The 15,108-nt window shown below is 44.7% G+C and overlaps 1 protein-coding gene across 1 annotated transcript; it reads right to left on the bottom strand.

The window, feature by feature from the left end:
* Nucleotides 1-6,130: 6,130 nt before the first annotated feature.
* Nucleotides 6,131-11,020, bottom strand: LOC105711385 (keratin, type I cuticular Ha4). Its single transcript, XM_012444137.2, has 7 exons — nt 10,547-11,020; nt 10,361-10,443; nt 9,742-9,898; nt 8,360-8,521; nt 8,141-8,266; nt 7,745-7,965; nt 6,131-6,609 (listed from the first exon to the last, which is right to left on the bottom strand). The coding sequence occupies exons 1-7, from the start codon at nt 11,018-11,020 to the stop codon at nt 6,522-6,524; spliced, it is 1,311 nt and encodes a 436-aa protein (XP_012299560.1). The 3' UTR covers nt 6,131-6,521.
* Between the last annotated feature and the right edge of the window lie 4,088 nt (nt 11,021-15,108).

Here is a 15,108-nt window from a genome sequence, read left to right as displayed (position 1 = left end):
TCAAATGATTCTCCTCCCTCAGCCTCCCTAGTAGCTGGGATTCCAGGCACACGCCAGCACGCTCGGCTCATTTTTGTATTTTTAGTAGAGACAGGGTTTGACCATGTTGCCCAGGCTGGTCTCAAACTCCTAATCTCAGGTAACCCACCTGCCTCAGCCTCCCAAAGTGCTGGAATTATAGGCGTGAGCCACCATGCCTGGCCTGAATCACTACCTTTAAAATGATTCCACCATCAGTGAGATTTGGCATGGGCATATTGGTTTAAAATCAGTACCAAACTGATTAAAGTCCTATTGGATAAGATCAAATAACACAAAGCAAATATTCATTAACTTTTCTCAAATTACCTTCTGTTCTTCTCTCCTTCTTCTATGCCCCAAACTTCAAAAGGGAAAAATCTGACAATGGCACTTTTAAAAAAAAAAAAAAAAAAAGGGGGGTGGGGGGAAGGAATTGTGTGTCATAGACTAGTAAATATATCCACGGGGATCCCTATAACCATTGCTGTAGCTTCTACCTCAGTCACAGTGGAATAATCCAGAGATAAGTATACTTGTGTTTTTAAAAATGGAGGTCAGAGTTTAGAAAACACTACTGCCACATCTTAAGTAGAAGTAACTATTTTCTGCACAGCTACTTGGCAATCATATAATAGTTGGAAGAACAAGGGTCTATTGAGAAAAGAGCCAAGTTTCAATTAGCTTCTCAGGAAGTCTGGAAGGCAATTGCTTTTTCTTTATTCCACTTGCTGTGTACTGTGAATTCTTACCTTTACATGGGTGATGGAATTGTCTCTGTTCAATGACCCTTCAATAAACATGATGAGCAAATCAAATCCTAACAAACCAAAAGATTGTATACATGCCCATGTAATTGTGGTGGATGCTGTGCTTGAGGCTTCTGGTCTTAAGATGTGAGCAAATTGCAATTGAGGTGTAAGGATGCTATTTATTACGGAAGCCAAGGCTATTTCCATGGAAGAGATCACATGCAAACTCACCAGTGATGCTTAACCATGGAGGGGACATAGGACAGGTCTTCTGCTGATACCACCTTGTTGTGGGACTATAAAGGCATTGGGAGGCCTCCCTCCTTCTTCCCAAAGTCATCTTCCCCAGTGTCCAGGCTCTGGTGCTTGAAATTCTCACCATGAGAAATATAAAATGTATTCTTTTAGAAACACAAAGTAACACTGGGATACTTGAAAATTAATTGTATTTTAATGTGTATGAATGGCAAGGAGAGGCCAGGAGCAGTATCGTTGCATGCACACAGATCAACAAGATGGACTTTTTGCCAAAGAGGGATCCCAGAGGGAAATGAGAAAAGCAGAAACACTGTCCAGTATCAACCCCAGCCCATGGTTCTGGGCCAGCCTGTTAGAGTTTCCTAGAAGGGCAGAAGATAGGGCTTCCACAAACTGTTCCATAAAGGCAACTGTTGCCAATTTATCAATCCTCCAGCCTCAGGACTTTGAGAGGAGAAATTGAAAGGGTAATTCAGGACCTAAGCCAACAGGTTTGGGTCTGTTCAATAGGGCTTCTGATAAGGGACAAGCAGCAGAGGGGCTGGAGAAGGAGCCTGGTCAGCAGTAAGCTAGACTGAGCAAAAACATACAAACACCTCAAAATGGAACTCAGGAGCTAGTTCTACAAACCCTCTCTGGAGCCACCGTTGTCTCTCTTACACTCAGTCCTGGACTCCCAATGGGAATGGGGTCTTGGAGTCTTCAGGGACCCAACCAAGTCAGAAAAATGCAAAGTTCATCTATGCTCTGTGTTTTTTTAACTTTTAAGTTGAGGGGTACAAGTGCAGGTTTGTTACATAGATAAACTTGTGTCATGGAGGTTTGTTGTACAGATTATTTCATCACCCAGGTATTACGCCTAGTACACATTAGTTATTTTCCCTGATCCTCTCCCTTCTGCCACCCTCTACCCTCTGAAAGGCCCCAGTGTGTATTGTACCCCTCTACGTGTCCATGTGTTCTCATCATTTAGCTCCCACAAGATGTCATCTCAGTCCTCAAGATCTGGCAAAAACCAAGGCTGAACCTCATATCAAGGACTTTGGAGAGCCCCCAGTCAACTCTGTGGGTTCTATCAGTGGTCCTCAAATTCTGTACCCAGCTAGCCTCCATTGGACAGTCTTAACAATTTCTATAGCTCTAATTATCATCTTTGTTTACCTAGCTGTCTGACATAGCTCTCTCAAATCTAGTCATTCTTTTCCAGGTCTTTCCAATGGAGACTCATTGTTGTTTCATTTTCTCAGGCTGAAAATCTTCAGACCCATAGTAGGTATCTGTGACTGTTAATTTAATGTATCAAATTCACTGGGCCAAGGGATGTCCAGAGAGCTGGTAAAACATTATTTCTGGGTATGTCTGTGAAGGTGTCTTTAAAAGAGACCAGCATTTGATTCAGGAGAGTGAGTAAAGATCACCCTCCCCAATGTGGGCAGGTGTCCTCCAGCATGGGTAGTCAAACAGAACCAAAAGATAGAAGAAAGGCAAATTATTTCTCTTTTATTGACCTGTAAGGGACAAGCAGGAGAAGGTCTGGAGAATAAGCCAGGTCAGTAGTAAGCTATGCTGAGCAAAGACAGATACAGACACCTCAAAATGGAGCTCAGGGGCTAGTTCCACATAAACCTTCCCCAGAGCTGTCACTGTTTCTCCTACACTCAGTCCTGCACTCCCAATGAGAATGGAGTTGAGCTGGGACATCCATCGTCTCCTGCCCTCTAACATCGATGCTCCCAGTTCTTGAGCCTTCATTGCAAACCAGGACTTACACCAGCAGCCTTCCTGACTCTCCGTCCTTTTGGTTTGGATTGGAACTACACCACTGACTTTGCTGGGCCTCCACCTTGAAGACAGCAGATTATTGGAGTTTTTGGCCTCCACAACATCTGAGCTATTTTCTCATAATTATCTCTTTCTATGTATCTCTATATAGCCTATTGTTTCTGTCTCTTTGGACAACCCGGAATAATACAGCGTGTGATCAGTATTAGTTTCCTTTCTTCTCTCTCCGTTGTTCCTCTACCTCTACTCAGCTTCCATATTCTAGGTCATGCCTCTAAAATCTACCCCTCTTCTGCCTCACTCACCTCCACTTACCTCAATCCCTATTGATCTTCCTTCTAGCTCACCGAGCTTCTAGGACTCTTCACAACCCAACCTGTACACAGCTGCCAGCTATGTCGTACGGCAACCTCCCTTATAAGAAAACCTCATGCATAATCATTCAGGGCACTGCCAGATATGGTCCTACCTAACTACCTTGCAGTTTCATCTTCTATTACCACCCTTACCTCTGTTCTAGCCTGGGAATTGGGTTGTCAATTTCTAAACACACCTCATCACTCCTCCTGGCAAAGTTCACGCTCAGGAAAACTTTCTCTCTCCTATGGCCTACACACCCTCATCTTTCCAGACATTTCCCAGCAAACTTTATTTCAGAATTATGCTAATATCATACAGTAATCATTGATTGAAGTTGAAACTATGGGAAGTATATAAAGTTTTAATAACCTTCTCATGAATTTTCATTAGTGTTACTCTTCCTTATTTATTCCACTTCCAGCATTCCATGGTTTACATAAGATTTAATTGGGTGATGATATTGTCTCTGCTGAAGGGCCTGCAGTCAATAAGACAGGCAGACAAGATTTATGTCAACAGAACATTTGGGTTTTCAAGGCTTTGATCGAGTGCTGCCCCCCTTCTTTGGAGCCTCTTCTTTTCATTCTCTCACATCCCTGAAATTCATAACTCTTTATCTACACCTTTCTTGAGCCACACTGGTATGTGTCCGTGATGACTGTATCTTTCTCTCATCCACTCTAAACTATAAAACAGGCTGTCGGCTGAGACTGGGATTCACTGATTTGTGTTTCTCAGCACCCCCCACAGCACCCGGCACACACAATAGGTGATTGATTGTGGTTGTGTCAATCAGATAGGATTAAATTAAATGGATAATTGAGGTTGTGCCTATAAAATTGAAAGCTTTAAAAATTCAGAGATGAGGCAAGTGGGGAGTGGGTTAAGATTAATGTTTTGGGGAAGATGCTTAATGAACATTGGCCTTTCTTGGAATTACAGAAAATGAAATGATAGAGGCTGTGGGAGAACATTACGGAGAAGAGCAAACACCTGGGGGAAAGAATAAACTCGAAGAGGGAAAAGGTAAGGACTGAATTTAAAGGGTCTATTTGGAGGACAACATGTCAGGTATAACAATGGGCAGTGAGATGAACCAGTTTGGAAAACAATACATTTTAGTCCAATTAAACATGATGTAATGACCTGATACCGAGTGAAACTGTCCCATGCGCGACAGAAAACCTGGAAATCAAGCTGAGATGAGAGGGAGACGTGGGAGTCATCAGCACAGAGGAGCTAGTTCTACATGAACAGGGACGTAGAAGGAGAAAGACAGAGGGCTGAGGATGTAAGTGTTTCCTTCATTTGGGACAAAATGGGGAAGAGAGCTAACAAGACAACAGAGAACAGGTCATTACAGATATTACAAGAAAGCCCAGAGTGTGCAGGGTTATGGAAATCAGTGAAGGTGCATTTCGAGGGCGGAGCAGGTATCTATATTAGCAAGGCAGGAGCAGCAGAGAGATTGAGAGGAGAGACTCACTGCTCTTGGAGCAGTTTCTGAAGAAGCAGTTTCTGTTGTTTCTTCAGGCAGTTTAGGAAAAAGGGAAGCAGAACATTCTATTCTGATGAGGGTGAAAGTCAGAGATAGCAGTGAACTCTGGGGAGGATTCTCAAAAGAAAACCTAGGCAATACCATTCAGGACACAGGCATAGGCAAGGACTTCATGACTAAAACACCAAAAGCAATGGCAACAAAAGCCAAAATAGACAAATGGGATCTAATTAAACATAAGAGTTTCTGCACAGCAAAAGAAACAATCCTTAGAGTGAACCGGCAACCAACAGAATGAGAAAAAAAATTTGCAATCTACCCATCTGACAAAAGGCTAATATCCAGAATCCACAAAGAACTAAAGCAGATTTACAAGAAGAAAACAAACAAACCCATTCAAAAGTGGGCGAAGGATAGGAACAGACACCTTTCAAAAGAAGACATACATGAGGCCAACAAACATATGAAAAAATGCTCATCATCACTGGCCATTAGAGAAATGCAAATCAAAACCACATTGAGATACCATCTCACACCAGTTAGAATGGCGATCATTAAAAAATCTGAAGACAACAGATGCTGGAGAGGATGTGGAGAAATAGGAACATTTTCACACTGTTGCTGGGAGTGTAAATTAGTTCAACCATTGTGGAAGACAGTGTGGTGATTCCTCAAGGATCTAGAAATAGAAATTCCATTTGACCCAGCAATCCCATTACTGGATATATACCCAAAGGATTATAAATGGTTCTATTATAAAGACACATGCACACGTGTGTTCATTGCAGCACTGTTTACAATAGCAAAGACCTGGAACCAACCCAAATGCCCATTAATGATACACTGGACAAATAAAATGTGGCACATATACACCATGGAATACTATGCAGCCATAAAAAAGGATGAGTTCATATCCTTTGTAGGGACATGGATGAATCTGGAAACCATCATTCTCAGCAAACTGACACAAGAACAGAAAACCAAACACCACATGTTCTCACTCACAGGTGGGTGTTGAACAATGAGAACATATGGGTGCTAGGGGAGGGACAGCGGGGAGTAGGGAAGTTGCGGAGGGATAACATTGGGAGATATGCCTGATGTAGCTGACGGGGGAATGGAGGCAGCAAACCACCATGGCATGTGTGTACCTATGCAACAATCCTGCAAGATCTGCACATGTACTCCAGAACTTAAAGTACAATTTTTAATAAATTGCCAAGAGCCCTGTAGTCAAGGCAAGGCAAGCATGGGTATTGAAGGCCAGGTTTCCTGCATGGCCTGCCCTTGGTGGGAGTCTCCCAGAAGGACATCCTTCCCTGTCTACATCAGTGTTTCTGGTGAAGCATAAAGGCTTGGCTCAGTCATTTAATTCATTTTATTCTCCTAATGAAGGGATATTTTTATGAAACAGCCATGATGAGTAATTTACAATGCATGAATATGAATGAGAAACATTTACTATGCCAGAGAAATAAAGTTTATTGGGAAGTAATTGAAGTCTCCTCCTTGCATTCCAGAGAATGCCAAAGAAGAAAGGAAAACAGGAAATGCAATACATTCTGGAAACACCCTAAAGTAGTAACTGGAGCTCAGATTACAGGGAGCTGAAGATCTTTAGAAACAAAGAGTCTCGACCTTCAACAGGAAGGAGCTGTCCAGACATTGGAAGCTGATGATGTGTGTCTTTGCTTGTTGGGTTGAGAAAGCTTTTCAGCATTCTGGAAATAACACAGTAGGCAAGATGAGGTTTCTTGATGTCAGCTGAGCTCCAGAAAAGGCAGGACTTGAGGATCTTTCCTGTGCTTGATCTAAATGGCTTTGTAGATGTCTTCAAAGAGGATACAAGCTTTTCAATTACAGCAACACTTCTGAGAGGTGCCACAGGGTCCACAGGAGTTGGCACTAGCATTGGTGGTGGCACATGGGTTGCAGGGGAGCCTAGGAGGACAAGGAGGTTTAGAATGGATAGGGGAGGAGAGGGGAGAGAGCCCTAATAGGGTGCACAGAATACCTTGGGCTTAACAACACAACCTATGAATTCTCAGTGGCTGGAGTTAGTTGGAATCAAGTTCTTTTTGTTTTGTTTAGTTTTTGAGACAGGGTCTTGCTCTGTTGCCCAGGCTGGAGTGCAGTGGAGTGATCTCAGCTCACTGCAACCTCCACCTCCAAGGTTCAGGTAATTCTCCTGCCTCAGCCTCCCAAGTAGCTAGCATTACAGGCATGTACCACAACACCTGGAAAATTTTTTGTATTTTTGGTAGAGATGGGGTTTCACCATGTTGGCTAGGCCTGACCTCAAGCAATCCACTTGCGTCAGCCTCCCAAAGTGCTGGGATTACAGGCATGAGCCACTGTACCCGGCCAGAATCAAGTTCTGATTATTACCAAATCCTTCTCCCTTTCCCAGAATGCCATGTTCACAGGTGGAAGAATTGTCCTTTTCAAAAATATTATCTCATGCTCTTAGGCTCCCCTGGAACATTTTTTTTTTTTTTTTTTTTTGAGATGGAGTCTTGCTCTGTCACCCAGGCTGGAGTGCAGTGGCAAACTCTTGGCTCACTGCAACCTCCGCCTCCCACGTTCAACCGATTCTTCTGCCTCAGTCCTCCAAGTAGCTGGGATTAAGGCACACATTGCCTCGCCCAGCTAATTGTTTTTGTATTTTAGTAGAGACAGGGTATCACTGTGTTGCCCAGGCTGGTCTCAAACCCCTGAGCTCAGACAATCCACCCACCTCGGTCGCCCAAAGTGCTAGGATTACATGCATGAGCCACTGTGCCTGGTGCTTTCCTGGGAACTTAATACAATCCTGGAACTTAACACGATGTGCCTTACACAAATTTTATTCCTATGACTGGCCAGGTCCTGCCACCACTCCTCTGTTGTTAGCCCCCTGAGGCAGGGGCTGTTCCCTTACCTTTGGCCTCCCTTTACTTAGTTATCACAGATCACTGGACACACACTGCACAGTTAATGTGTGTTGCCTGGCTAGTTGCAAATATGGCCACCATTTGTGTGCCCACAATATCCCACCATGCACATTCCTGCCCGACATTCTTTGCCCCACACTCACTTGCAGTCCTCACTCTCCAGCAGGCTCCGGTACGTGTTGATCTCGCACTCCAGCCGGGCACGGACGTCCAGCAGCACCTGGTACTCCTGGTTCTGCCGCTCCAGGTCACCACGGATCTCCGCCAGCTGGGACTCCACGTTGCTGATCAGGCTCTGCACCTGGGACAGCTGGGAGCTGTAGCGGGCCTCGCTCTCCGTCAGCGTGTTTTCCAGAGAGTCTCGCTGTAGTGGGGAAGATCAGGAATGTCAGAGGGCTGATCTTTCAAAGCATTTCTTCATAGGATTCCAAGGAAGTCACAGCTCCAAGAGCTAAGGAGAGCATGTGGTCCCAAGGGCAGCCCCGGGACTCTGCCTCCCAACGTCCCATTGCTCACCAGCAGGGCTGAACAATACATACCAGGTTGTGCTGGGCCTGCAGCTCGATCTCCAGGGCATTGACCGTGCGTCTCAGCTCGATGATCTCCGCCTGGTAGGACTGCAGCTGCTCCGAGCTGGACACCACCTGCTTGTTCAGCTCCTCAGTCTGAAACACCCAAGGGGAGAAAGGATCAGACCCTGCCTCCAGGGCCCTGGGGTGGTCCTCGGGTCCTGAGTGATTGCGTGCTTAGATGTTCACCTGTGTGGCGAACCACTGCTCCACTTCCCTGCGGTTGGTGTCCACCAGGGCCTCATACTGACTCCTGGTCTCATTCAGGACCTGGTTGAGGTCCACAGCGGGGGCAGCGTCCACCTCCACGTTGAGGCGGTCTCCAAGCTGGCAGCGCAGGGTGTTGACCTCCTGATGGAGAAAAGAAAAGGAATGAATCTATGGCAATGGATCTGCCATCTTACCGCTCCAGGAAAATGAGCACGATGCTGCCCAAAAAGCACTAAAAGGAATATTCTGATCATTCCCAAAGAGTAACACACACATTTCATAGCAATAAACTCAAACAGGGATCACATCAATTGTCCCATAGAAACTGAAACGACCCCACATCTTCTACAAGACCAAGTCTAAACTCCTTGGCATATGCCAGTCCTTCATGGCTTCCCATCACATCTTCACTTTCATCACACCCTCGTAGGCACTGCATGCCCAGCCACACCCAGATACACCCTGCTCTGCCACGTCTGTGTCTTAGTTCAACCTTTTCCCTCAGTCTGAAACACCCAAGTACTGAAATCCTCCTCTTTGCATCTGAGAAGAGTTCCCCGTCTATCTCCTCTTGGGCAGACTGAATTATTTCTTTTCTTTTCTTTTTTTTTTTACTTTTTTCTTTCTTTAAATTGAAATGGAGTTTTGCTCTTGTTGCCCAGGCTGGAGTACAATGGTACAATCTTGGCACACTGCAACCTCCACCTCCCAGGTTCAAGTGAGTCTCCTGCCTCAGCCTTCTGAGTAGCTGGGACTACAGGCATGTGCCACCACGCCCGGCTAATTTGTGTATTTTTAGGAGATACAGGGTTTCACCATGTTGGTTAGGCTGGTCTCGAACTCCTGACCTCATGATCCACCCACCTTGGCCTCCCAAAGTGCTGGGATTACAGGCATGAGCCACCATGCCTGGCCCAGACTGGACTCTTTCTAGAGCATACTGCTTGTACATCTCACATGGTAATTGTTTCACTCTGCCTTGTTTATATCACTGCGTTTACATGGCTGTCTTTCCATATTAAACTGTGAGCTCTTTGAAGAAAAGGGCCATGTCTTATTTCATTTTTATCCCTCCATCTCTACTAGCAAATTTAGAACCTAACATGATCATCAGAGAGTAGAGCTCAATGATTGATGTCCATCCTCAGCAATTCCAGCACCTGCCTAACTCTCAGCCAGCCGCCGGAGAATGAGCAGCTCACTTCACACCTTGATATGGATGTAGCACCTTCACTCTCTGAGAATACCTTGAGTTCTTCAGGGAAGGGTCCCAGACCAGAGATCCAGACAGTAATTGTCTCCTGATTCCCAGTGCTAGTAGCTTAGCTCTGAGGCCTGCTTTTGTAAAATTTTTTTCATACCTCCTCATGATTCTTCTTCAGGCACAGCAGCTCCTCCCTCAGGGACTCCACCTGGGCCTCCAGGTCGGACGTGCAGAGGGTCAGCTCATCCAGGATCCTGCGCAGGCTGTTGATGTCCGACTCCACCAGCCGCCGCAGGGACTGCTCCGTCTGGTACCTGCACGCATCGGAGTGGGAGGATAAGTCAGGAAAGAAAACCACCTTCCTCTATTATGTGTTGCTTGGGTAGAATTGGCCTGAATCTTCTGCCTCTTCTCTTCCACATGTTTCTCTCAAGCCCTGACACCACAAGGAGCCCATGGGCACTCATGAGATGAAGTCTCTCGCTGTGCTATCAATTTTGTTAGCTAATATATCACCAAATCAGTTCCCAAAGAAGAATTCATTTCAATCTCCAAATCGTGTGGTTTAAGAAACACTTCCAAAAAGTCTAGTGTAGACTGAAGGGCACGCAGCCCATAAGTCTGGATCTCTGTTTGAAACTGATTTTACATAACCAACCCTAAGAGGAGAAAAGGAGAGAAATGGCTTTCTCCTCCCTTCCAGGCAATATTAGGTCCCTAGGACTGTAAAAGAACCACAGGGACCTTGAACATCTGGCCCCAGAAGTTCAACATACTTGGTTCTAAAGTCATCAGAGGCCAGCTTGGCATTGTCAATCTGCACCACCAGCCTGGCATTCTCAGCCTTGCCACACAGAATCTGAAAAGAAATTTCTCTCATGAGGTACACTTGAACTTGAGAATGTCTTACTGCTCAAAGACAGCCAGCTGCTGCCGTGCCCCCACATGGCCCACCCCCTCACCTTCTGCTGGAGCTCCTCGATGGTCTTGAAGTAGGACTGGTAGCTGGCGCACAGCAAGGGCTCCTGCTGCTGGGACCGCTCCTGGATGAGGTGCTCCAGCTCCGCGTTCTCCCGCTCCAGCTGGCGCACCTTCTCCAGGTAGCTGGCCAGGCGGTCATTCAGGAACTGCATGGTCTCCTTCTCGCTGCCATTGAAGGAGCCCTCGCAGAACCAGTTGCAGTTGCTCACGTTGGCGGGGATGTTGCAGGCCCCGGGCAGGGTGCAGCCGTGGCAGCTGGGGGGCACGCAGGGCCGGGAGGAGCAGCTGGTGCGGCAGCTCAGGCTGGGCAGGCAGCAACTGTAAGACATGGTGCCGGGACAGGTAATGGAAAGGCAGGTAAGCTGCTGGAAGTGGATGTGAGCAGGTTTGAGTCTCTCCTTCCTCTGCAGTCCTTTTATACCATTAATGGTGGGTGGGGGCCTGGCATACAGCATAGTTTCCTTTCCTAATGCTTCAGCTAATTTTTCTCCAAAATATGCTAGTTAGATGCTTCTAAAGAGTCCCCCCTCATCCCATAAAATTATTCCATTCAGCTTATGTCACACCAGGCTCTTGCTGGGTGCTAGTGATTGGTGAAATCAGAGTTTCATCAGACAGCTTCATAGGAGGGAGAATCATCACAGCCCCAAAAGGCTGTCCGCATTACTCAGAGGGGAGGACAGCCAGGGACATGGGGTGGAGTTGTTTGGGAATCAGGAATTCCTCACCCAGGAGGTTCTGCCACTATTCTTTCTCCCCGGAAAGACAGCTTTGAGAGTTCCTCTTCCAGGTAACTCTTTCCTCCCACGTTCATCCATGTCTCAGTATTCAACTTGTTTTTATAGCAGAAACTCAACCTGTATTAGCTGAAAGGATCCTGAGCCTTACTATTGGTTGGGTTTTAGGGAACTTGCCAACACGTGGAGAGATTGAAAACAATTGCATGTTCATGGTTGGGAAATGAGAAAGTAAAATGGAAACCAATGGAATGGATGAGAATACGCCTGTAAGGGGCATCTGCAAACAACAGCCCACAGGTCAAGTTCACCCTGCTGCATTTTTGTAAAAAAAGGTTTTTTTAGTAGAGACAGGGTTACATCATGTTGGCCAGGCTGGTCTTAAACTCCTGACCTCAGGCGATCTGCCCTCCTTGGCCTCCCAAAGTGCTGGAATTACAGGTGTGAGCCACCACACTTGGCCCTCTACTATAAAATTTAAAAGACAAAAGTATTAAAAATAGCTATAACTATAAAAATAGATTAATGGATACACAGTATAACAAGATGTAAATCGTGACATCGATTCTTCAAAGGTGTGTGGGGGAGAAGCAAAAGTGCAGTTTTTACATGCAATGAAAGTTGTTATCAGCTAAAAACAGACTGTTAAAACTGTAAATTGTTTTATATAAGCCCCATGATAACCACATGAAAATACCTATGGAAGATACATAAAAAGAAAGAAGAATAAAAACATATCAATACGAAAATCCATGAAACGCAAAGGAAGATGACGAGAGGAAAGGAGAGACAAAAGAACTCTGAGAAAGACAAAACAATTAGCAAAATGGCAATAATAGGTCTTTCCCTATCAATAATTTATTGAAATGTAAATAAAAGTTTCCAATCAAAAGACATGGAGTAGCCGAATGGATTTTCAAAAAACCAACAAGATCTATCTACATGCTATCTAGAAGAGACTGACTTTAGATTTAAAGATACATATAGGCTGAAAGTGAAGGAACGGGAAAAAAAATTTTCGTACAAATGGTAACCAAAGGACAGCAGGATGGCTATACTTATATATCAGACAAAATAGTCTTTAAATCAAAAACTGTCACAAAAGGCAAAGAAGAACATTATTTAATAAAGTGACATCATGTACAAGGGAACCTCCATAAGGCAACTAGTGAATTTCTTAGCAGAAACTTTGAAGGACATGGGATAATACATTTAAAGTGCTGAAAACAAACAAACTGCCAACCAAGAATATCATTCCTAGCAAAATTATCCTTCAAAACTGAAGGATAGATAAACAAAAGCTGGGGTAGTTCATCATCACTGGACCTGCCTTACAAAAAAGTTAAATGAAGTTCTTTAAGTTGAAACAGAAGGATGTTAAAAGTAATATAAATGCATATGAAAGTATAAACCTTGCTGATAGACATAAATATATTGATAAATATAGAATGCTGTAATACTATCATGGTAGTAGGTAAATCACTCTTTTAATTCGACTATAAAGTTTATTTACTTATTTTATTTATTTCTTTATTGCATTTTAGGTTTTGGGGTACATGTGAAGAACATGCAAGATTGTTGCATAGGTACACACGTGGCAGTGTGATTTGCTGCCTTCCTCCCCTTCACCTATATTTGGCATTTCTCCCCATGCTATCCCTCCCCAACTCCCCACCCACAGATGTCCCTCCCCTATTTCCCCCTAACAGACCCCAGTGTGTAGTGCTCCCCTCCCTGTGTCCTTGTGTTCTCATTGTTCAACACCGGCCTATGAGTGAGAACATGCAGTGTTTGATTTTTCTGTTCTTGTGTCAGTTTGCTGAGAATGATGGTTTCCAGGTTCATCCATGTCCCTACAAAGGATGCGAACTCATCGTTTTTGATGGCTGCATAATATTCCATGGTGTATATGTGCCACATTTTCCCTGTCCCGTCTATCATCGATGGGCATTTGGGTTGGTTCCAGGTCTTTGCTATTGTAAACAGTGCTGCAATGAACATTCGTGTGCACATGTCCTTATAGTAGAACGATTTATAATCCTTTGGGTATATACCCAGTAATGGGATTACTGGGTCAAATGGAATTTCTATTTCTAGGTCCTTGAGGATTTGCCACACTGTCTTCCACAATGGTTGAACTAATTTACACTCCCACCAACAGTGTAAAAGTGTTCCTATTTCTCCACATCCTCTCCAGCATCTGTTGTCTCCAGATTTTTTAATGATCGCCGTTCTAACTGGCATGAGATGGTATCTGAATGTAGTTTTGATTTGCATTTCTCTAATGACCAGTGATGGTGAGCATTTTTCATATGTTCGTTGGCCTCATGTATGTCTTCTTTTGTAAAGTGTCTGTTCATATCCTTCGCCCACTTTTGAATGGGCTTCTTTGTTTTTTTCTTGTAAATCTGTTTTAGTTCTTTGTAAATTCTGGATGTCAGCCCTTTGTCAGATGGGTAAACTGCAAATATTTTTTCCCATTCTGTTGGTTGCTGATTCACTCTAATGACTGTTTCTTTTGCCGTGCAGAAGCTGTGGAGTTTGATTAGGTCCCATTTATCTATTTTGGCTTTTGTTGCCAATGCTTTTGGTGTTTTGGTCATGAAGTCCTTGCCTACACCTATGTCCTAAATGGTTTTGCCTAGATTTTCTTCTAGGGTTTTTGTGGTGTTAGGTCTTATGTTTAAGTCTTTAATCCAACTGGAGTTAATTTTAGTGTAAGGTGTTAGGAAGGGGTCCAGTTTCTGCTTTCTGCACATGGCTAGCCAGTTTTCCCAACACCATTTATTAAACAGGGAATCCTTTCCCCATTGCTTGTTTTTGTCAGGTTTGTCAAAGATCGGATGGTTGTAGATATGTTGCGTTGCCTCTGAGGCCTTGTTTATTTTTTTGAGACAGAGTTTCACTCTTGTTGCTCAGGCTGGAGTGGAGTGGTGTGATCTCCACTCATTGCAACCTCCACCTCCTGGGTTCAAGCAATTCTCCTGTCTCAGTCTCCTGAGTAGCCCCAGCATTGTCTCTTTCAGTACTCAGGGTTCCTTCTAGCATCCACCAGCTGTTCACAGTGCCAGGGGACCGGGCCTTATAACAGCACTACTTGAGGACCAGTTTTATCCCTTTTAACAAATTGTAAATAAGTGGTGGTCAGGAACTGTGTCTTTCTTCATGTCTCTCCCCATCCCACCAGCCACCATCTGCACAGAGTAAGTATTCAATAGGCACTGGTTGGATTGAACTGAGAAAGGCCAAAGGATCAAATAAAGAGTTGATGGGGTCTCTAAGACCTGGAGTCGAGGAGGGAAGAGAGCAGCTGGAAGCCCAGGCTGACAATGATCGAACCACACAAGGGAAAGGAGGAATTCCTGGGCATAGTAGGGCAGGGAAGAGAGTCTCTTGGCTGGGAAATGCCTGAGCCACCAACAACTCAGAATAATATAGCACTGAACCCAAAAGTTCTGCTGAAAAAAGATGAGTTTTCCAGAGCTTCTTTCCAGCCCCCAGCTCATGCCGCCTCCATTCAGATTTGGATACAAGCAGCTCTGGGAGACGCCCAGGTCAGAAGGAAAATCTAAAAAAGGCCAAGGTGCAACACTTCAGCATCTCCACCCTCCTTCCCACAGGCCTGCCTGCCTCACTCCTGGGTCCAGGGTGCCAGGTTAGCCATCTGCCACTGCTCCCGCAAGGCATGAAACTGCTCTTGTAGTCAAGAGTCGGGCCATTATATGGTCTGTCTTTCAAGTGGCTTTTTATAGCATACTCAGGTGATGAGCACATTGAAACAAATGAATACAAATGAGAAAGGCATC

This window comes from Aotus nancymaae, unplaced genomic scaffold (assembly GCF_030222135.1).
Source record: "Aotus nancymaae isolate 86718 unplaced genomic scaffold, 86718_ANA_hifiasm-v0.15.2.pri h1tg000089l, whole genome shotgun sequence".
In the NCBI taxonomy this organism is placed as follows: Eukaryota; Metazoa; Chordata; class Mammalia; order Primates; family Aotidae; genus Aotus; species Aotus nancymaae.
The sequence above is the reverse complement of the archived record's forward strand: the minus strand, read 5'-3'. Positions and strand labels throughout refer to the sequence as shown.